Genomic DNA, 22,851 nt, shown 5'->3' with positions numbered 1-22,851 from the left:
AAGGCATTTGAGTGCTAACCAGAAGGCTGGCAGTTCAAACCCACCAGCTACTCCTCAGAAGGAAGATTGGGCAATCTACTTCCATAGTGATACCGCCTTACAAACCCAAGGAAGGGTTGCTATGAGTTGGGGTGGACTCCACAGCAGTGAGTTTGGTTGTATATATGAATATGTAACATTTGGTTTAATGAGACAGAGATGCTAATATTGACAGCATTTGAATACAAAGTCACAACAAGTGCATCCTTTCTAGTGGTGAACATTAAAGAAATGACAGTTAATACAAAGAAATACGTAATTAAATGATATTTACATGACTCAAAAAGCTGTGCCAAATTTAGTTTCTGAGGAGTTCTAATGGAAAGATCTTGCCTAGTCTTTTTACCTGTTGTTGTTATGTGCTGTCGAGTCGGACATGACTCAAAGCGACCCCTTCTTGGGTTTCCGAGGTGGTATCACTACAGAAATAGATCGCCCAACCTTCCTTCCTAGGAGTGGCTGGTGGGTTTGAACCACCAGCCTTCTGGTTAGCAGTCAAGGGCCTTATGCACTATAATACTAGTGATTTTTAAATTGTAAAGCATGCTTAAGTGTTATTATTTAGAATATTTCAGAATGATGTAATTATATTGATTGATCAATTATCTCAAAAAATATTTAAGAAATTTAGTGTTAAATACATTAGATGCTACATAATATTTTGTTAATTTTTCAGTTATGGAAGCTTTGTAGAAGGTACAGGATCTGTGTTACAAACTGCAGAAGATGTGCAGGTACTATGTAAGTTTTAAAGCTAAATTAAAATATTTGAAAATAGTATTTAAAATAAAATTATGATTAATATTTAATTTAAGAATGTTAAAATAATTTTACATGTTCACCTAAGAATGAATATATCTATATATCTATCTATCTATATATATATATTCATATAGACATCTGTATCTACATATATGATTCTTTACTATAGAATAAATCTATATTTTCTTGTTGCTGGATATGAGTTTATCCACAAGGAATGTTTTATGTTTTAATTTTCCTGCTTTATTACTCTTACCTTCTGTTTATTTTAATTCCATAAATAGTAAATTGAAATTCAGCCTTAATATTTAATATTCTCTAAAATTAAACACAAAACATCTTAATTTTGGAAACTTTCTGGGGAGCATACTATAAAACTACCTTTTAAAGGAAAAAACTCTGTTTTAGCAATGTGCTTTTTAATACTTAAGTTATAAATCCTTCATGATGTCATGGTTTAATACAAGCCTGATATAAAGCAAGTTTTATGTAGTTTTAAAGGGAAATTACATTATCATCTTTATACTGATTTATAGCTCTTACCATTAATAAATTTTACCCCTGATAAAATGCTATTATAAGCATATAATGTCTGGATTTGAGAAATCATTTATTTATTGTATTTTATCATTTTAGAAAATATCTTTATTTGGTGAAACTGATTATAAACAGTAAACATTATAATGATCTACTTGTTAGCATTATAAAATTGATAAATTGATGCCATTGGTCTGTCAAGTTTTCTTTATATCTTTCCCTATATTCTTTTATAGTGTATTGCCATTTGTTGTTTACATTCTTATGATTTCATATTAGAGAGAGATCAAACATGAAAAATACTGAAAAGTATTCTGATCTTTTCATTTTTTTCCCCAAAGTTTAAATGACCGTTAATGAGCTAATTGTTTAGTTTATTGCACAGAAACGTTTTGCTCTGTGGAGTGCATTTTGCTATCATATGTTATAGCAGGCTGTATGTTCATCATTTTGAAACCGTCTCCCAATAGGCAATCTTACTTTAAGAAGTCTAGTTGCACACTGCTTTATCAATTACCTTGATTGTTTTCTTACAGATTGAGAATATCTACAAATCTCTTAGCAATTTATCAGAAGAAGAAAAGATAACAAAATTGTTAATGCTTAAACTACGATATTTCACTCCTAAAGAAATAGCAAATCTTCTCGGATTTCCTCCAGAGTTTGGTATGTAGGCTACATGCAGACCATACTATTCATATATTAAAGGTCTCAGAATTTATTGGGGACTGACGTGTGTATTTTATGAACAACCCTCAGCCAGCTGGATGACCACAGGAAACCATCTTCCTCTCCTGCTTGTGCTGTCTTTCGGTGTTTTCCTTTCTCTCCTCTTCCCCTTAGAACCTGCCTCAGTTAATTCCCTTCAAACTCAGTTCTCCTTTATTCCAGCGATGGTCCAAAGTGGGGGGTGGTGACAGAAGAGGCTAATCAGTGCTTCTTTGCCTCTCTCCCCTTCTCTTTAATAGCATCCCCTTCTCTGGTTTGTTTTCTTGCATCCAGAAGTCCTGTCCAAGTAACTCTTCCCTTGATCTTGTGAAAGAATACATAGATTGTCTTTTCTATGAAGTAGGTTTTTTTTTTTTTCCTGTGGAAAATGTATTTGTATTTATGCTTCTCAAAATCTTATGAAATGTGTACCTTTTTTCTTTCCTATAAGATTTAAGTCTACAGGAGAGAAGTTGGAAAGGGACCTAAGAAGGAACTTTCCTAATTGGAAGAAAGGGTGACTCAAGAGCACAGGTCCCAAATAGGCAAAATGATTAGAGGATCTGAAGCAGGGAATCTCAAGATTAAAAAAAAAAAAAAAAATTCAAGTTGGAGTGTGAGCAAGACAAAGCCTTAACTCCATTTGCAGTCAGGAGAATCCAGGGATTACGTTGTTGTTGTTGTTGTTGTTATGTGCCGAGTTGGACCGGACTCATAGTGACCCCTCCTTGGGTTTCTGAGGCAGTATCACTGACATACTGTCTTCAGAGCTGGGCTTGGGTGTGTTCCCAGTACCTGGCTCTTGGAAAAAGTGAAGGATGGACTTTCCTAACATGCTTCCAGGGCTAACAAACCAAATCCACTGCCATCCAGTTGATTTCAGTCATTGTGACCCTTAAAAACAGAGTAGAACTGCCCACAGGGTTTCCAAGGCTGTAAATGTTTACAGAAGCAGACTGCCTTATCTTTTCCCTGAGGAGTGGCTAGTTTGGTTAGCAGCCAAATGCTTTAACCACCACAGCACTGGTGCTTTTTCCAGGGCTACAGAGGGAGGAAATATATATTTGATAATTTTGAGAGTTTGAATTAATTCCCCCACCCTCACAGAAAACCCAAACTTTGCTAAATCTAATGCTGCTGTAATATTAATACAGTACTATTCTTGAAGTGGGAGCTCTGGTAGCATAGTGGCTAAGACACTTGCCTGCTAACCAGACGGCTGGCGGTTCAAACCCACCAGCCACTCCTCGGAAGGAAGGTTGGGCAATCCTACTTCCGTAGTGATACTGCCTCGGAAACCCAAGGAGGGGTCGCTATGAGTCGGGTTTGACTCGACGGCACATAACAACAATTCTTGAAGTAGGAGTTCTGGTAGCGTAGTGGCTAAGGCACTTGGCTGCTAACCAGAAGGCTGGCGGTTCAAACCCACCAGCCACTCCTTGGAAGGAAGATTGGGCAATCTACTTCCATAGTGATACCGCCTTGGAAACCCAAGGAAGGGGTCCACTCCAAGGCACATAACAACAACAACATTCTTGAAGTACTTAATGGGTTAAATAGAACCTGTTTCAAATTATCAGTAAAGGATTACAGATAAGGTTTTTGAATACAATCCTTTTATTTGCTGGGGACAAACTGCCAGTTTAATTTGTTCTATTGGTAGTTGAATTTCCCACTGTAGTCAGAGCAACCAGCTCTGTTGTATACTCCATACCTTTTTCTTGGTGATCTTATTCAGGCCCAAATACATGGAGAGTATTATTAAGGAAAACACGGACCTTAATTGCTTATCCCAAGGTGAGTGAGAACATCACAAAACAAATAAAGAGCTGAGATTTTAGCTCAAAAATTTTAATTCCAAGTCTATTTTCCTATTTTTCTTAAGAGAATGAGAAATCAGAGGTACTAAAGTAGATGCTCTGATGGCGTAGTGCCTAAGGCATTTGACTGCTAACCAGAAGGCTGGCAGTTCAAACCCACCAGCCACTCCTAAAAAGGAAGTTTGGGCAATCTACTTGCATAGAGATAGCACCTTGGAAACCCAAAGGGAAACCCAAGGAGGGGTTGCTATGAGTTGCAGTTGACTCGATGGCAGTGAGTTCAAGTGAGAAAAGAGATTATCTTATGAAACATTCGTAACTTTTATTTCACTGCTTGTTTTTTCAAGAGGTATTAGTCACTTTGATAACACTGAAATTGTCAGTCAGTAGTAGGGACCCCAGAGCCAGGATGTCTGGGTTTTAATCCTAGCTCTACTTCAACTACGCATACTTCATAAGAGCTGTTCTGACAGTTAAATAAGTTAGTATATATCAAATGCTTAGACAATGCTTGGTACATAGTGGGGGAAAAAAAGGTAGCTTTTTAATTTTTAAATCATAGACATTTGTTTGCTTTTATAACCTTTCCTATAAATATGTTTTTCTCATTTTTGAATTTTAGGTGGGTAAAGTATTTACAGTCATCTGAAAAAATGTATAATAAATGTAAGCCTTTTAATAGCTTAAATTTCTTTGGAAATGTGATGTATTTATATAGTCAACTTGCCTCAAGGTGACCCCCTTTACTGAGCTTTCATGTGTTCCTGATTATTGATTCTGGATCCAAAATGGGTATTGTTTGAGTTGTTTGTCCACTGGCAATGATGGATTTGCATTGATCTCTTGCATAGTTTGTCCTGGTTCTCTTTGTGACTGGTGGTATGCATGTGTAAAATAGTAGACTTTGGAATGAAGGACAGTAACCTCACTTGTTCGATGAAAGCTATAACTTGACCTTGTTAATTCTATGTTTCTTTGTATTTGAAGATGATTATTATTATTTTTAATGTTTCTAAGTTTTAAAATATCACCTCTTAACTTTAAAAAATTAATTTTCCTAGTTTAGATTTTAACATTAACATAATATTTATAACTCTGACTTACTTTTAAACTTTTCTTCTCCTCTAATGTAATCTTAATATTGTAAAAGATCATCCCTGGAATATACTAAATGGCTTTTTTTAGATACATTTGAACCTCTAGCTACTTTGAAGTAAATAAATTTTTAGATAACATTGAGCAGTGTACTCGCCTAAGGCATATTTTCGTTAGGTCAGCAATAATCATGTTTATTGCAAATATAGCTTTATTATAGTAATCACTTATTTTATTGCAGTAAATATAATGTTAATTGTTAATGAAGCAACTTTACCATAACCAACTCTATCTTCTGGTTCTTACAAGTATATGAAACTTGGCAATTCTTAATTTTTTCAATTATTTCCTTCTCTTTATTAATCTCATTTAATTTTTCTTTATTTACTTGCTATACCAGAGAGTACAGAATGTGAATTTGTGGCATTGTAACTAACATTACAGTGTATAGTGTTACCCATGGATCATTTTCTTATGGTGATATTTGTAAGGCTTTTGTTCCAGCAAATTTGTATTTATAGACCGTTTTACTTTGAAAAAAATGTAGCAAATAGAAGCCTAATGTGAGAAAGTCAACTTGTAGAAGCAAAGCATAAAAAACTACTGTGAGGGTCTTATATTCAGAATATATAAATTATTACAATTTAATAATAGAAAGATAAATGACCCAACTGAAAAATGGGCAAAGGATTTGAATAGACATTTTTTAAAGGAGAAATACAAATGGCCAAAAAGCATATGAAAAGGTGCTCAACATCATCAGTCATCGGGGAAAATGTAAATCAAAACTTGAAAAAAGATTTTACTTCATATATTACAATGGCTATTAAAAAAATAAATCAGATAATAACAAGTGTTAGTGAAGATGTGGAGAAATTAGAACCTTCATGCACTTCTGAAGGGGGAATGTAAAATGGCATAACTAGTTTGGAAAACAGTATGGCAGTTCCTCAAAGAGGATGACTAGATGACCCAACAATTCTACTCTGAGAGAATTGAGAACATGTGTCTACACTAAGTCTTATTCACAGATGTTTATAATAGCTTTAGTCATAATAGCCAAAAAATGGAAACAACCTAGATGCTCATCAATGGATGATTGGAAAACTAAATGTGGTGTATTTAATACAGTCAAATATTATTTGAAAATAAAAAGAAAGGTTTTGGTATATAACACAATGTGCATGAATCTCAAAAACATCATGCTAAGAGAAAGAAGCCAACACAAAAGGTCACATGTTTGTTGTATAGTTATATTTATGTGAAATGTCCAAAATAGGCAAATTCTTTGAAACACAAAGTTGCTTAGTGATTACCGGAATAGAGGAGATGAAGGGTAGGTGACAGAGGGAAACAGAGAATGACAGCTAATGGGTATAGAATTTTTTATTTAGAGTGGTAAAAATGATCTTCAATTAGTTAGTGTAATGGTTGAATATATGCTATGGACTACCAGAGGAAATACAACCTGAATGCTTCTTAGAAGGGTGGATGGAGAGATTTTGTCTTGCTTTTTGGAGACATCATCAAGAAAGAACAATCACTAGAAAAGGACATCATGGTTGGTAGAAGCAGAGGATCAGCAAAAATGAAGAAACCATCAGTGAGGTGGATTGACCCAATCAATATACTTAACAGTGGCCTCAAACATACCAAAAATTATGGAGATGGCACAAGACCAGGTCTTAAATATAGTTCTGTTATACATAAGGCCTCTATGGGTCAGCGTAGACTTGACAGCAAGTAACAACAATGGTTGCAAAGTTCTGTGAATATACTAGAAAACACTGAATTGTACACTTCAAAAAGGTGAATTTTATGGTATGTGAATTATGTCTAAAAATATTGCTGTTATTAAAAAAAGTAAATAGGAAATAAAGGTAATCACTGCTTTTCCTAAAGTGCACTATTATTATGTAGATTGCTGTGAGTTCTGTGATTGTTGCTTGTACATATGTGTGTACCGAGCATGCTATGGTATTATATAATATTAAATGATAACATTACATTATGTAGACAATGTAAAGTTATATAATATTTTTGGCTCAAAATTCTCATTAGCTAATTGAAATTTCATGGAGACCTGAAGGACTTATTTGTGTAAATGCCCACTTAGCCCTTACTAAGTGTGTCTTTTTATGTCTGGAAATTAATATTATAAATGATTGTATTATAAATTATCATCTCTCTCTTGTAGGATTTCCTGAGAAGATAACAGTGAAGCAGCGTTATCGTCTCCTTGGAAATAGTCTCAACGTGCATATAGTAGCTAAACTAATAAAAATTCTCTATGAATGATTTTGAAATAATTCTGAAAGATAGTCATGGTGTTCCCTCATGTTCAGATGATAATTCTGAAATTCTTTCACGGATTAGTTTTAACTAAATTCAATTAAATTATTTTACTCTTTTTTTTAATAAGGAGTTTAGAAATATTTACAAATTGTCGTTAATTTATTTCTTTAAATTTATATTACTGTACTTTGTTAAATGAAAATTATTGTTATACTTAATAGATAAAATATTTTCATACAGAATTGTTGAATGTATGTAAAATATTCTCTTTACAACATGGCGTAGACAAATTTGAAACATTTGCATTTTAATGTCTACATGAATATTTTATATCAAAAAGTTCTTAACCTGAGAAATTATTTTGAATGTTAATTAAAGAAGCTGTTTTATGAATCCTATCATTTCACTTTTTTATTAAATGAATACTTCTAATTCTAAGATGATGATTCTAATTCTAGATTGTTTTAAATATTTGACAGTTTAACTTTATTTCTATCCTTTTTACTTTCTTCTGTTTTATCGAAACAAATATATTTAATATTTTAAACCAAGCTCTCATCATTCAGCTTACACTACACTGTGAAGAATATGTCAAAGCAAAACACCTAAATTCTTGATTGCCTCTCTATCAAGAGGCTTCAGAAAATTAAAGTTAATATAATCTGGTTATCTTTTTATCTACCTCCATCTGAAGGGCAAAACTCTTGTTCTCATTTCACATGTACACATTTCTCTTAGTTGATATGATCAGGGTTTACCTTCCCTTTCTTTATCTGCTTAATTGTTGTAACTTGGATTTGCCATCACATTCTAAGGAACATAGCATGGGACTGAAATGTAAGGGAGGAAATGCTGCCTGTTGACCCCATTCCATATGGTGCTATTCTGTGAATTAACCTTTATAATTTTATAACTTTTATAATTAACCTTTCTCCTTCTCTGCTTCTCAATAAACTTCTTGGAATTAGACTTTCTAATCAGATTAAATTTTGCATCATGTATCCTGTAGTTTTGATTTTGGTGATAAAAGCAAGTAACAAAAAGTATGGTAGGAAAAATGTTTTTTTAATACAAAAAATGAGAATGAACAAGACTAGAAACTGTATCACAAAATTTTAATTCATATTTTTTGTATTAAAAAAACATTTTTCCTACCACTTTTTTTTTAGAACTCAGATAAGTATGAGCATAGAGAAACTCTAAAACCAACACAGATAAATCAACTACCACAGTCTACATTTTGTATATGTCTTTAAAGACAGACTTTGTTATAAGTCTCATAAATTTTAATATGCAACAATCAGATCACTTTGGCACACTCCTATAGATACAGATTCTTTTCACTGCTAACATACTCTAAATCAATTAAAAGATTTAGAGTTTTATTACACTATGGTTATAGTTATATAATTACAATGTCCTATGTCCCAGTTCCGTAGTGATACTGCCTTGGAAACCCAAAGAGGGGTCGCTATGAGTCGAGTCCGACTCAACAGCACATAACAACAACAACATGTCCCAAGAGCAATGTGATGTAAGATTAAGCACTGAGTTATAATACATCAGGTATAAACACGTGAAAGCTCTATGGAAACATTACTTAAAGACTAGAAGACAATATAACTTCATGAAATTTCTAAATTATTAAATATTTGAAAATATTTAAGGGAACATGGTAATAGTTTACCTTAATTCATAATAGAAAATATATAGTAACAAGCATAAAAACTCTCACTTTAATGGAGAAGTATTTACCAGAGTACCAGTTAATTAGCATATATACAGGCATAATTAATTTGGAAAATGTAATTTTATATGAATGTCCACTTTATGTTACTGATAAGGAATGTGCATAAAATCTGCCTTGAAAGTCTTTTTTCTGATATTTATACTTACTGTCAATGTATTCAGAATTTTGGAAAATATGGCCTCTCCTTTTAAAAGAACAGGTTCTGGTGGCATAGTGATTAAAGCATTTGACTGCTAACTAAAAGGTCAGCAATTGGAACCCAGTAGCTGCTCTGTGGGAGAAAAATGATGCAGTCTGCTTCTGTAAGGATTTATAGTATTGGAAATCCTATGGGGCAGTTCTACCCTGTATTATAGGCTTGCTATGAGTTGGAATGTACCCAATGGCAGTGAGTTTGGTTTGGTTTTTGGCTTAAAAAGAACAGTATGTATTTAAATCCTTGCCATTTCTAGCAGTAAGCTGGTTTTTTATTCTCCCTTTTGCACCATCTTCTCTCTTTGAAATGGGTTATCATATAATTTTGAGGTATTTATTTCTCTGCCTCATGTATTTAGTATGTTTTTAGGACCCCAAAAAATGAATAAAGAAATCATCAGATGAATTAATACAAATACGCTGAGTTACATTGGAAAATTATTTTGAAGAGGAGATGGGTAGTCATTTTAAGAAAGAGTCAGAGCCTGATAATCTCAATCCTTAATTGCAGGCAATGAGGCTAATGGCAGGAGAGAGGGTGCAGGAGTCAGTTGGCTTTTTTCACAGGGTTCTATTTGTTCTGACTATTAAATCAGACCTGCACAATGGTCACGGTTCTCTGCCTTTAAAGTAGAGAAAACATTTCTCTTGACTACCAGCTAGTTTAGTTTCTATCACAAGATTTATTTGTTGTTGTTATGTGCCATTGAGTCAGACCTGATTCATAGTGACCCCTCCTTGAGTTTCCGAGGTGGTATCACTATGGAAGTAGATTGCCCAACCTTCCTTCTGAGGAGTGGCTGGTGTGTTTGAACCACCAGACTTCTGATTAGCAGTCAAGTACCTTAGGTACTATGTTATAGATTCTTTTAAAGAAGCAAAAATGGCAGTTGAAATCGTGAAAGATGAGGGACTATTCAGTGCTTAAAAAACATTTAGTGTGTACAGTTGCTTGACATGATCCAACTTTTTGAACAGGTAAGCTTATTTGGCAGAGAAGCTTTTAAGATGCCCTTGTAGAGGGTGTATCACCCCCACGTAGGATGTGAAGAAAATGGATGGTGCCAGAGGCAAGAGCAGACAGTTCAGCACATTGGTAGCAGGTAGGATTTCATAATACATCTTTTACAGTCCCAACTTCATTCATGTCAGAACTTGTCAAGTTGGAGATTTTGGAGGATGGGGAAATGAAGCTAAGGTTTATGTCCAGCTCTAGCAGTACTATTTAAATGAGCGTCAAAGCACATGATAAAGGATGCATCCTACGGGCCAAGTTTTATATCTGCAACTAAACTAAAATGACTGGTTGCTCTTTTGTTCACTTTGCAATTTGGCACCAAAAATGTACCAAATAAACCAAGATAACACAATAAAGATCTAGTTTTAAACCCATATAAACAAAGTGGTTAAAATGTGTTTTCTTGATATGGTTATATTGTAACAGAAGGTAACTTTGTAATTTCATCTTTAGCTTGGAACTATTAGACCACCAACTTTAACATTCACTTCTTAATAGCTTTTAGACTTTGATACTGAGTGAGAATCCTTTGATCTCAGCAGTTTTTTCATAGCCTGTGGTTGAACTCAGATTGTATAATTTTTCAAGACAGTGTTTAAATCTCTCTATGCTAGTTAACCTCTTCCTTGCAACTTCTAAACAATCAAGTGTGCTGCATGTAGTTAAGTATATCAACTGCTCAACAAGCGCTTTTCTGGTCCATCTCTAGTCCAGCCTCTTCTTTATTCATCAGGCTCATCAAGATGTCTCATTATGACTTTAAATGTCTCACAGGGGAGTTTCCCCTTGCATATTAAGGGGCAGTAAGAGTCCTACGCATGTTCTTCAACTTCAGTTTACAGCAGTCAGCCTTTCTGCACCATTTACCCTCTCCTATCATTCTCTTTGCTACTAACATTTTAAAGCTTCAGTTTGTTAAAAATCTTTTAACCTAGCCTGTCCGTGTCTGTTTCCCTCTTTAAGACTTTAGTCTTTGATACTCATACTCTTCAAAATCTTCCACAGCAGTGACCCAAAATATATCACCATTTCTTTAAAAGAAAATTTCTTGTGAGTTGGATGAAAATTGACAGAGCAAATCAGTTTTCCATTCAACAGTTAACACACATTTTGTTTCATGTCATTGATTGCAATCCCCTCGATGTAACATCATTCTTTCCCACTTTCTCCTTGTGTTGTTTCCATTCTTCCTTCTCTGCTAACCCTTCCTGACTTTGTCATTCGGCAAATAATTCTGCTTTGGTATTGAATAGTTGGTTTTTTGGAGTGTGTACCTTCCTAGAGTTATTGTTAACCTTGTAGACCTACTATTTGACTGAAAATTGAACTGTAGGAGCGAGTTCAGTTCCAGGTCTGAAGGGTGACCAAGGGCCATAGTCTAAGGGTTTCACCAGTCTGTATCAGCTGGGTCTTTGTGTGTGTGTGTGTGTGTGTGTGGTTTTGAGTTTTGTTCCACATTATTCTCCCACTCTATTTAAGACCTAATGTGATCCTTCTCAGAGCAGTCCGTTGTGGTAGTCAGACACTATCTAGTTCTGGTCTCAAGGTTTTGGAGGCTAATATTCATATGGTGAATATTAGTCCTTTGAAATGCTTGTTTCTCTTTCTCTTTGATTTTCTACACTCTTCTTTGCTTCCTGTAGAGAGAGATCAATAGTTGCACCGTAAACAGCCACTCACAAGGTTTAAGAACCCCAGTTGCTATTCACCAAAGTAGGCTGTAGAACTTTATTTTTGTGGACTATATTGTGCCAGGTGACCTTGATGTGCCCCTGAGACTATTGTCCAGAGGCCTTAGGTCCAATGACTCACTCCTTCAGGGTTTTTGGTTATGGCTAAGAAGTTTTCATAACTTTCCTCCCCCCGCATATGCTCTACTGTACTAATGGATATATTTGCAACACATGTAAATATTCATGTAGAAATATCCTCTGTCAAACCTATATATATTTGTGGGTCTAGTCCTATAGTCCTTTCCACACTTGTTCAACTTGCTTGCTATTTATATATTCACTCAGGTTATTGATTATTACTGCTGTTGTTGCAGGATTGTGTATGAGTTAGTATTTACCTCTGTTGCCTTTCACACTTGTTCTCCTCCCAGCACCTTCCTTTCCTTGATCATTTTGTGGTAACCTCCCCCTTATTGTATTTTGTCTTCCCTTTTTGTCTTAATTTCTGAGTTTGTTTTTTTTAATTTTTTTTTTTTTTCTGTTCAAGAACTATGAGCATGTGCAAGGAACTTTTTGGCTTTTTTTTTTTTTTTTTTTTTTTCACTCCCCAAGTTCTCAGATATATTTGTTTTATATTTACCATATGTTCTGAGTCTTTTATGAAACCACATCCAGTATTTACAACTCCATCAAGTACCCCAGAGTTAATTTCTAAAATCATATATATATTTTTTTTTTTTCCTACAAATACTAGGCTGGAAAATTTCACAAAAACTAGAAAATGGCAAGTCAGCTTTCCCATAAAACTGTCCTCTTTATAGTCCTAGGTTGTTCTTATTTCTCTCTCTCTGCAGGATATGGTTTCATTAATTGTTTACTTGAAGTATTCTGTATTTTATTTTGTTTGCATCTTTATGTCTTCCTATTAAAACAGACTGAAATGGCAAGAGCATAAATAGTGAACGTGTTTATTTAGCCAACTTGACTCTATAATTAGATGAGGTCACTAAGAGAGTGTAAAGAGAGAGCAGAGCAGATGCTTGGAGCTGAACTCTATGTGTTCCTGATATCTCTCAGTCTCACTCTCCAAGCCTTGCTCCTGTCCTCCCTCAAGATCTCACCCTTTCTTACAGCTTCCAATTTTTTTTTTTTTTTTTTTTGCAGCTGCCTTCTAGATTATTCTGGATCTGATTTTTACCTAAGTCCTATTTTGAAATTGATACTGGGACATTTTTGCTTGGCTAGCTTGCCATCACTTCAAATTTAGCATATCCCAAAACCAATCAATCATCCTGAATTCTACAATCACTTCTGTTTAGGATTTCAGTATTTTCTCATTAAGGTACTGCTATTCTTCCAGTCACCCAAGATCATCTTCACCAGCTTTCTCACTCTGGATCCCATTTCCTGGTTTCTATTAATAAAATGGCCTTCTTAAAGAAGGGCTTCCCTTAGGTATGATTTTTTTTTTTTTTTTTTAACTGATAAGCAAAAAATTACTTGGAAATTTCAAAATATACATACATATTCAAAAACAGACGTGTGGTTTGGTTAAACACATAGATATGAACAGATTTCAACATTCTGAGTTTAATCTAGCATGAATGATATTTTTTACTAATACAATTGTTATTTGGCTCGTTTAACTAGTTCATTGAACAAATATAGTTAAATTTCACACATGAAAAAATGGCTGAAAATATAAATGGAATGTGAGACTCTGTAGTATATATGAGTTGAATTTGCTATTTGAGACCTTATCCTATGAATGAATATATATTTTAAGCTGGATAGTTATTATGATTTGAATTGATTATAAATGAAGAATATTCTTTAAAATATTTATGTTTTAGAGAATATAAATTTCCACAAGGGCAGGGATTTTTTAACTTTCTTTTTTTTCCCCCTCATTGCTACGTTCTCTGTGTCCAATACAGAACCTGACAAGTAGTAAGCTTTCAGTCAATATTTGTTGAATGAATGAGTGAATATAGTGACCAAACTGGAATTAATATAGAAGCTATTAGAAATTGTCACACCATGAAGTTTAAAGTGTCCTTAAGTTGCTCTCTTAATAACTTTGTTTTATTGCTACTTCTTCCATACTCAGAGGAATAGTTCATTTTTCTCATGTCTAGCATACATGATTTTAAAAATAATTCTTCTAGGAAAGGGCATGAAGTTTTAGCTTTTGGGGAAATTGTGCATATAGAAGTAAAAAATATTCTGTCTTTTGATTTTTACAAGAAGTCATAGACTCCTTTCTTCCTGCCCTGGTAAGTTGAAATGATGAACCCAGGAAATAATGCAAGAGGCACCAGGAGGGGAACTCTGAAAGGTAGAGGAAGGTTAGGGATCCCAAGAATGGAGGAACAACATAGTTGCAAGACTACCACACCCCACCCAAGAGAAGAAGGCAACCCAGGCATGGCATTTCCTTACCCCTACCCAAGCAACTGAAGGAAGTCAAGGAAGGATCATCCCTACCTTAGATGGTAATGGAATCCTGCTGACAGCACCAAGCAAAGGGGGATCAATAGGGAGCCCTGCTGACAAGTGTCCTGGGAAAGTGCTCTACTTCCCTGTCAAGTCTGAGACCACTTTCAACAGCTATGATATACCAGGCAGCCAGGGGCACCAGCAAGGGGGTTCCACAAATAATTGGCCCTAGAAGCTTCTTTATCTTCTTGGGTCTAAAGTATCTCTCCCCCATCTACAGACACTGGACAGCTAGGGGCACTGGCAAAGTGGATCCTTCCACAAAAGCACCCAATCCAGGAAGCCTTGCATCATCATAGACCCTCTGGTCTCTTCTCACCCAGAGGCATCAGGTTATTTAGTCTGGAGAAATACCTTTCTTTCCCCTCAGGTAGGACCAGCAGGGATCATTGCAAGTCCCAATGGCACCAGATAAACCAAGCAGTCCAAAATAATACTGCAGAAGCTCTGAAAATTCAACAGATAATGGAGTCACAGCCCACAAAAGCAGTTCAGGATCTGTGTGCTAAACACAAGGACAGTGACTGCCTGCTAAAAAAGAAGATTAAGATAGGACAACACTCTCCTAATATAGCAGACAAAATGTCTAAGGTAAAATCTAAAATCATCCATCGTACCAAAGCCAGGTAAACCACTTGAATGTGAAAAGACAATCAACTGATGCTAACATTGAGATAGATGAATAAGATATTAGAATTATCTGACAAGAATTTTAACGCAGTTATCATAAAAAATATTTCATCAGGTTAATTGCAAATCATCTTGAAACCAAAAATAAAGATCAGCAAAGTAATAGAAGTTTAAAAAAGGGAACCATTACAGTATATGAACTATATCTTAATTGGAAAAAATAATGCAAGGATATAACTGAAAAATAAAATACCAAAATAAAAACTCATTGGAAACTCATTGGTTGGGTTTATTAGTACAGTGGAAATGATAGCAGATAGAATCTGCAAGTTTCAGGACAGATTGACAGAATGTACTCAATCTGAGCAAACCCACTGCTGTCAAATTGATTCTGACTTATAGTGATCCTATAGAACAGAGTAGAACTGCCTCATAGGGTTTCCAAGGCTTTTAATCTTTTTGGAAGCAGACTGCCATATCTGTCTCTCACAGAGCAGCTGATGAGTTTGAACTGCCGACCTTTTGATTATCAGCCAAGTGCTTTAACCTCTGAGCTATGCAGGCTTCTTAATATGAACAGCTGAGAGAAAATAGATTGAAGTAAAAATGAATAGGGACTCAGGGACCTGTTGGACAATAAGAAAATATTCAATATTTTTATCATTGGAATCCCAGAAGTAGAGAAAAATGAGTAAGAGTAAAAGAATATTAAAAGAAATAATGACTGAAAACTTACCAAGTTTGACAAAAGACATAAATGTGCATACTCAAAACCCTGAGTAAATCCCATACAAGATAAACTCAAGCAAAAGGAAGTTCATGCCAAGATACATCAGAGTTAAACTTCTTGGTGGTGGTGGTGGGGGGGGGTGGTTATATGGTATCTCTGTAGAAATGGATTGCCCAATCTTCCCTCTGAGGAGTGGCTGGTGGGTTTGAACTGCCAGCCTTCTGGTTAGTAACCAAATGCCTTAGGCACTACACCACCAGAACTCTCATTTTATATGTAGGTATATGTATGTATGTATGTATGTATGTATGTATATGTATACACACACACATATATATGTACACAATTATTGAAGGCAAGCAAGAGAAATGACATGCTATTATGGGGGAACACCAATTTGAATGATAGCAATTGTCTCATCAGAAACCATGGGGGCCAGAAGAAATGACACAGCACTTTTCAAGTCTTGGGGGGAAAAAAACAAAAAACAAAAAACTGTCAATTATGAATTCTATATCCAGCAAAACTGCCCTTTGGGAAGGAATGGAGAATAAAGACATTTTCAGATTAAGCAAAACTAAAAGTACTTGTTGCTAGTAAACCTGCCCTTAAATAATGGCAAAGGGAAGATTTTCATAGTGATCAAAGAAGGAATTTTGGACATCAGGAAGGAAGAATGAACCATGGAAAGAGCAGAAATATGTGTACATACAATAAACTGTGCTTCCCTTACTGAATTTTATCAATCTTATTTGATGATTGTAACAAAAATTATAATATCATCTGGTGCTCAGGACAGTGATTTTTTTTTTAAGTGATAAAGTTTAAGGGATGTAATAAGAGTAAGATTTCATGTTTCACTCAAAGTAGTAAATGTTGGTATCAGTAGACTGTATATGTATATTATAATGTAATTAAATATAATTGATCAAAATGCACTAATTAAAAGGCAGAGATTGGAAGAGTGAGTGAAAAAAAATGATCCAACTATATGGTGACAACGCATTTAAAATTCAGTGCAGGTAGGTTGAAAGGATGGTAAAAACAAAGACTCCCAAGGGGAATCTACCTTAATGGCATAATCTAAAAGGATAAAGGTTTATAAGAATGAAGATACTCAACAAAGCAAAATTGGAAGCAAATGAAACTTTCTACAATTAGACAATCATGAAATAAGTGATTGTGAAACCAATCAGTAAAACATAATGCATTAATGCAGATGCTGCCAAAAAGAATTTGGCAGTTACTCAAAAAGTTGAGTTGCTATATGACCCAACAATTACATTCTTAGGTATATACTCAAGATAACTGAAAATACATCCACAAAAAAAGCTTGCACATGAATGCTCATAGCCCCATTATTCAGAATAGCCAAAAAGTGGAAATAACTCATGTATCTACCAAATGTTGTTGTTGTTGTTGTTGTTGTTAAATGCCGTCGAGTCATTTCTGACTCAGAGCGACCCCATGCACAACAGAACGAAATACTGCCCGATCCCGTGCCAGCCCCACAATCCCTGCTATACTTGAGCCCATCATCGCAGCCACCATGTCAATCCCTCTTGTTGAAGGCCTCCCCTTCTTTCGTCGACCCTCCACCCTACCAAGCATGACATCCTTCTCCAGGGAATGGTCCCTTCTTACAACATGACCAAAATAGGGCAAGATGAAGTCTGGCCATTCTTGCTTCCAAGGAGCATTCTGGCTGCACTTCCTCCAGGACAGATCTGTTAGTTCTTTTAGCAGTCCATGGTACTTTCAGCATTCTTCGCCAGCACCACAACTCAAAAGCATCAACTCTTCTTTGGTCTTCCTTATTCATTGTCCAGCTCTCACATGCATACGAGGCAATTGGAAATATCATGGCTTGTGTCAGGTGCACCTTAGTCCTCAAGGAGATATCCTTGCTTCTCAGCACTTGATATAGTTCCTTTGCAGTTGATTTTCCCAATGCTACACGTCGTCTCATGTCCTGACTGCTGCTTCTGTTGGCATCGATTGTAGAACCAAGCAACGTGAATTCCTTGACAACCTCAATCTTCTCTCCATTTATTGTGATGCTGCTCATTGGTCCAGTTGTGAGGATTTTTGTTTTCTTTATATTGAGATGTAGTCCATACCGCAGACTGTATTCTTCAACCTTCATCAGTAGGTGCCTTAAGTCATCCTCACTTTCAGCAAGCAAAGTTGTATCGTCGGCGTATCTCAGGTTGCTAATGATTCTTCCTCCAATCCTGATACCACGTTTTTCTTCATATAGTCCAGCTTCTCAGATTATTTCCACAGCACATAGATTGAATAAGTGTAGAGAAAGGATACAACCCTGACACACTCCCTTCTTGATTTTAAACCATGTAGTGTCCCCTTGTTCTGTTCAAACGACAGCCTCCTGGTCAAGGTACAGATTCCTCATGAGTACAATCAAGTGCTCGGGAATTCCCATTCTTCTCAATGTTATCCATAATTTGTCATGATCCACACAATCAAATGCCTTTGCATAGTCAATAAAACACAAGTAAACATCTTTCTGGTATTCTTTGCCTTGAGCCAAGATCCATCTGACAACAGCTATGCTATCCCTTGTTCCACGTCCTCTTCTGAATCTGGCTTGAACCTCTGGAAGTTCTCTGTCAATATACTGCTGCAAACGTTTCTGAATTATCTTCAGTGAGATCTTACTTGCGTGCGATATTAATGATATTGTTCTATAATTTCCACATTCTACCAGTTAATCTACCAATTAATGAATGGATAATCGAAAAGTGACAAATCCACAAAAGAATATTTAGCCATAAAAAGAAATGAGGTACTGATAACATGCTACAACATGGATGAGGCTTGAAAACATTAGTATAGTGCTTAAGGCACTTGACTGCTAACCAAAAGGCTGGCGGTTAAAACCCACCACCCACTCCTCGGAAGGAAGGTTGGGCAATCTACTTCCTTAGTGATACTGCCTCGGAAAACCAAGGAGGTGTTGCTATGAGTCAGGGCTGACTCGACGGCACATAACAACAACAACAACAAGGAAAAGACGTCAAAAGACATGAAAGGCCACATGTTGAATGCTTTCATTTCTGTGACATGTCCAGAATCAGCAAATCCATAGGTAGCTTAGTGGTTGCCAGGTAGAAAGGGGATATTGGGTGGTACAGGACTTCTTTTGGGGGTGATAAAAACTTTCTGGAATTAGTAATGATAGTTGTAAAACTCTGTGAATATTCTGAAAAACTGTTGGCTTGTATACTTTAAAAGGGCCAATTTTATGGTATGTGGATTATTCTGTGTAGTTCCTGGGTAGTACAAAAGCTTCACATGTGGGGCAGCTGACTAAAAAGTTGGATGGTCAAGTCCACCCACAGGTGCCTTGGAAGAAAGGCCTGGCAATCTACTTTGGAAAATCAACCATTGAAACCCCTGTGGAGCATAATTTGACTCTGACACATATGAGTTCACCATGAGGCAGAATGAACTTGATGGCACTTGTAATTTTAAGAATTGTTATTCTTAAATAAAACTAAAACCAAAACTAAATCAAAATCACCTCTGTCAAGTGAATTTTGACTCATAGAGACCCCCATTGGGTTTCCAAGCCTGGGGATCTTTGCAGAAGCAGACTGCCTCATCTTTCTTCCATGGAGCTGAACCACTGGTGGATTTGAACCACTGACCTTTTGGTTAGCTGCCAAATACCTTAACCAATGCACCACCAGATTTAGGGGCCCAGGCATTAACATGAAATTGGGCTTATGGGAAGTAAAACAAGGAAGAGAGAAAGAGACACAATATTATACTGTGATTATAACTATGTACATTTATTCATCTGCAGAAAGATTAGCATAAAATAATAGATAATTATGTTAATTTAGAGAAGTTAAAGTAATTGAATCAGACTTTAACTCATTTATATTTTTCAAATTGAATGTAATATAGTGATACTACTTTTATAATTAAAAAATTTATTTCTTTCAAAACCAATAGCCTATTCCAAGTCTACCCTCTACCATAAAATCTGAAAAAAAGCTGTAAACTACTAAAATGCTAGGAGTTCTGGTGGCATAGTTCCTAAGCATTTGAGTGCTAACCAGAAGGCTGATGGTTCAAACCCACCAGCCACTTCTTGGAAGGAAGGTTGGGTAATCTACTTCCATAGAGATACCACCTCAGAAACCCAGGGAGGGGTCACTATGAGTTGAATCAACCCCATGGCATTAAAATGCTACCCTATTTGCATTCTGACAACACCTTCCAGGATCTCCTTCCCAAACATTTTTCCTTGAACACAGAGGATTTATCTTACCCAACTCTGTATCCTCAGCACTTTACTCAGATGCTGACAAATAGCACTTAATAAAGTGACGGTTGATGGTTTTAACCCAGCAGCCCTTCTACGGAAGAAAGATGTGCCAATCTGCTTCCGAAAAGATTACCTCCATGGAAGCCCTATAGGGCAGTTCTTCTTCATCCTAAAGGATTGCTATGAATCGGAATCAACTTGAAGGTGATGAGTTTTTTGGATTAATGATTAATTATAAAGTTAACCTGACTAGAATATGTGTATGCTGTGTATAGTAGCAGAATTCTTACAGTCTTTCCTGGTTTGGGTAATTGTTTGAATAATCTGTCATTCAACCCAAACAAGAGAAGCACATTAAGTGCTATAAGAAAAGTATTTAATACCAGAAAGCTGTATAACTCATTTTTTTTATTGTCTCTTCTAAACATAGTCTAGGAATTGTTGACAAAGGCTGATTTAGCAGTACTTCTGTAATACATTTAGTCCAAGCCACTCTGGAGAAAACATACGAAGGGACAAAAGCTTTGGTTTTTATAGATCTTAGGATAATAGTACTGAAAAAGACTGAGAGGTGAAGTCATCTCATCCTTCTTCCTGTCCTTGATGACAACACCTTAAATCTTCCCATGGTGGCACTTCAATTAATGAATCCCCGGGAGTGGTGGCCCTTTGTAAGGAATCAGTCTTGTTAAAACACCCACTCCCATCATAAATCATATCACTGAAGCAAAGCCTCCTATGAGATAAAGATATCTGTGTACCGCTTCTGTTTGTATCGTTCCAATTAGACAGAACTCTGAGAAGTGCTGAGTATGCTCAAACATTTCTTTCCTCTTACTCAGTGGTGACACTCTCACCTCCTTTGCTGTCTTCCTCTCACCAAATGCTTATTTGTGACAAAAATGTATTCCTTTCAAATGATTCAATCCAATATAAATCATTTGCGTTTATTTGTCATCTACATTTCTATACTCGTTCGCATTGAAGTGTTAATGCAATTAGACATTTTCCTCTAATTATGTAATGAATGGTGTCTGTACTTTTCACTCTTGCTTTGTTCAGGGGATTTTAGGATTCACTAAGTAGACAACCTATTTTGTCATTTTTGGGTTGAATTGTGAGAGGGATATCAGAAGGGTTTGTTTATGGCCCTCATCAAAGATAAAACCTCTCCTTCACTGCTTCACAACTTCAAGGAAATCAAGCTTGGATTAGTCCAGTGAAAGTGCTAAAGTCCCAGTTCCAGGAGCTGCTAAAGGTAGAGAAACCTGTGCTGTTTCCTCATTGCCTTTTGGAGCTCTTTATCCTAGCAATTTAGCATTTTTCTGTTGTGTGCCATACCCTTTAACAAAACCCTGACAAGAGATGCCCTGATATATATGATTTCAGGAGCTTGTGACATTAGCGTGACTGTGTATACCCAGGTATTGTGTACATATGCTCTTAGCACCTCTGGACCCCTTAGGTGAAGTCCTCTTCTTGTATTCCTCCCTGTGGATATGATTTTTCTGCATATATATATATACATATATATATATATACTTTATTTTTTTGTAAGGATTGTTGAACTCTTTTTTAAATATCTGAAAAGAAGTAGAAAAGGTCTCCAGATTTTCAATAATGTGCAGCAGTTTCCTTCTGAGGAAAATCTCTGTCAAACTGTAATTATTCAAATGATAACGATTAACTCATAATTCTTCTTTATTTCGTGCAACAACTATGACAATAAATTTAATAATGAACTTAGTTTATATTCATTGAGTCAAGAGCACACTGCATTAAAAAAGATGAGTTCATCACAGTTTTGGACTTGACAATTTCGTAACTGGTAATGCATTTCCCATTAAATGAGCAAATTAATAGTTTTAAACTTACATCAATTTCCATAATTATTTTATGTTATCCCTCATGAAAAATGAATAGACAATTGGAGTAATATGGTATTGCTAAGAAATTTTGTAGAAAAAAAATCACAAAATTGGCACACATAAGTGTACCTTTTAAGCAGTGCTATGTCTCTGAAGAAAAGAATGAGTTAAGACCTAAAGGTTAAGAGCTAATTCTATTCATGAAGGTTTGCATAAATGACTAAAAACAGATTAATTTTACAGTATTCTGTTTCAAACTGATATGGAAATGAAAAGGGACCAAAGAGAGCACCAAAGCCGGATTGAAGCTGTACAATGTAATGGGAATTACAGTAAGTGTTATGAGAATCTTGCCAATTCTTCCTCCAAAGCATTATCTGTTTTAATCCTCTCTCATTTTCATTACCTCCACACGGATTCAGTCCTCTAGATCAATTTGCTTGGCTTACCAGAAATAGCACATCAAATATTAGTGCACTCAAGATAAAAGAGCACCTCCCTATTAAATTAAAATTCTTCAATCTGCCATTTAAGACCTTTCATTAATGCTTCCACTGTTACCCGACCATTTTTCTCCAAAATGACCCTGCTGGACTAGAAGGACCATTGTAGTTTGCCCATGCGGGGTTTGTTGTTGTTATGTGCCGTTGAGTTGGACCCGACTCATAGTGACCCCTCTTTGGGTTTCCGAGGCAGTAAGTAGATTGCCCAACCTTCCTTCTGAGGAGTGGTTGGTGGGTTTGAACCACCAGCCTTCTGGTTAGCAGTCAAGTGCCTTAGGCACTGTGCTACCAGAGCTCCTATACTGGGTTTAGGATTCCTTTTTCAGTTTGGTACTTGTTGTTTTCCTAACACTGGAATGTATGCTACCCTATGTAGTCATACCCATCTTTATAATATCACTTTACTACAGGTCTCTAGGAGTCTCTGGTAGC

General features: G+C 35.8%; 1 protein-coding gene across 1 annotated transcript in view; it reads left to right on the top strand.

Annotated features, from left to right (window-relative positions):
• The window catches only part of TRDMT1 (tRNA aspartic acid methyltransferase 1), a 101,244-nt gene extending 93,985 nt beyond the window's left edge, over nucleotides 1-7,259 (top strand). Inside the window, exons 9-11 of the mRNA XM_007936331.2 lie at nucleotides 716-773; nucleotides 1,875-2,004; nucleotides 7,159-7,259. Coding sequence (XP_007934522.1) covers nucleotides 716-773; nucleotides 1,875-2,004; nucleotides 7,159-7,259 — 289 coding nt within the window. The remainder of the gene's footprint in view (nucleotides 1-715; nucleotides 774-1,874; nucleotides 2,005-7,158) is intronic.
• Nucleotides 7,260-22,851: the final 15,592 nt, after the last annotated feature.

The sequence above is a fragment of the Orycteropus afer genome, unplaced genomic scaffold, assembly GCF_000298275.1.
Source record: "Orycteropus afer afer isolate SDZICR_OR568_19922 unplaced genomic scaffold, OryAfe1.0 scaffold00035, whole genome shotgun sequence".
Classification (NCBI taxonomy): domain Eukaryota; kingdom Metazoa; phylum Chordata; class Mammalia; order Tubulidentata; family Orycteropodidae; genus Orycteropus; species Orycteropus afer.
This window is presented reverse-complemented; position numbering and strand designations above follow the sequence as displayed.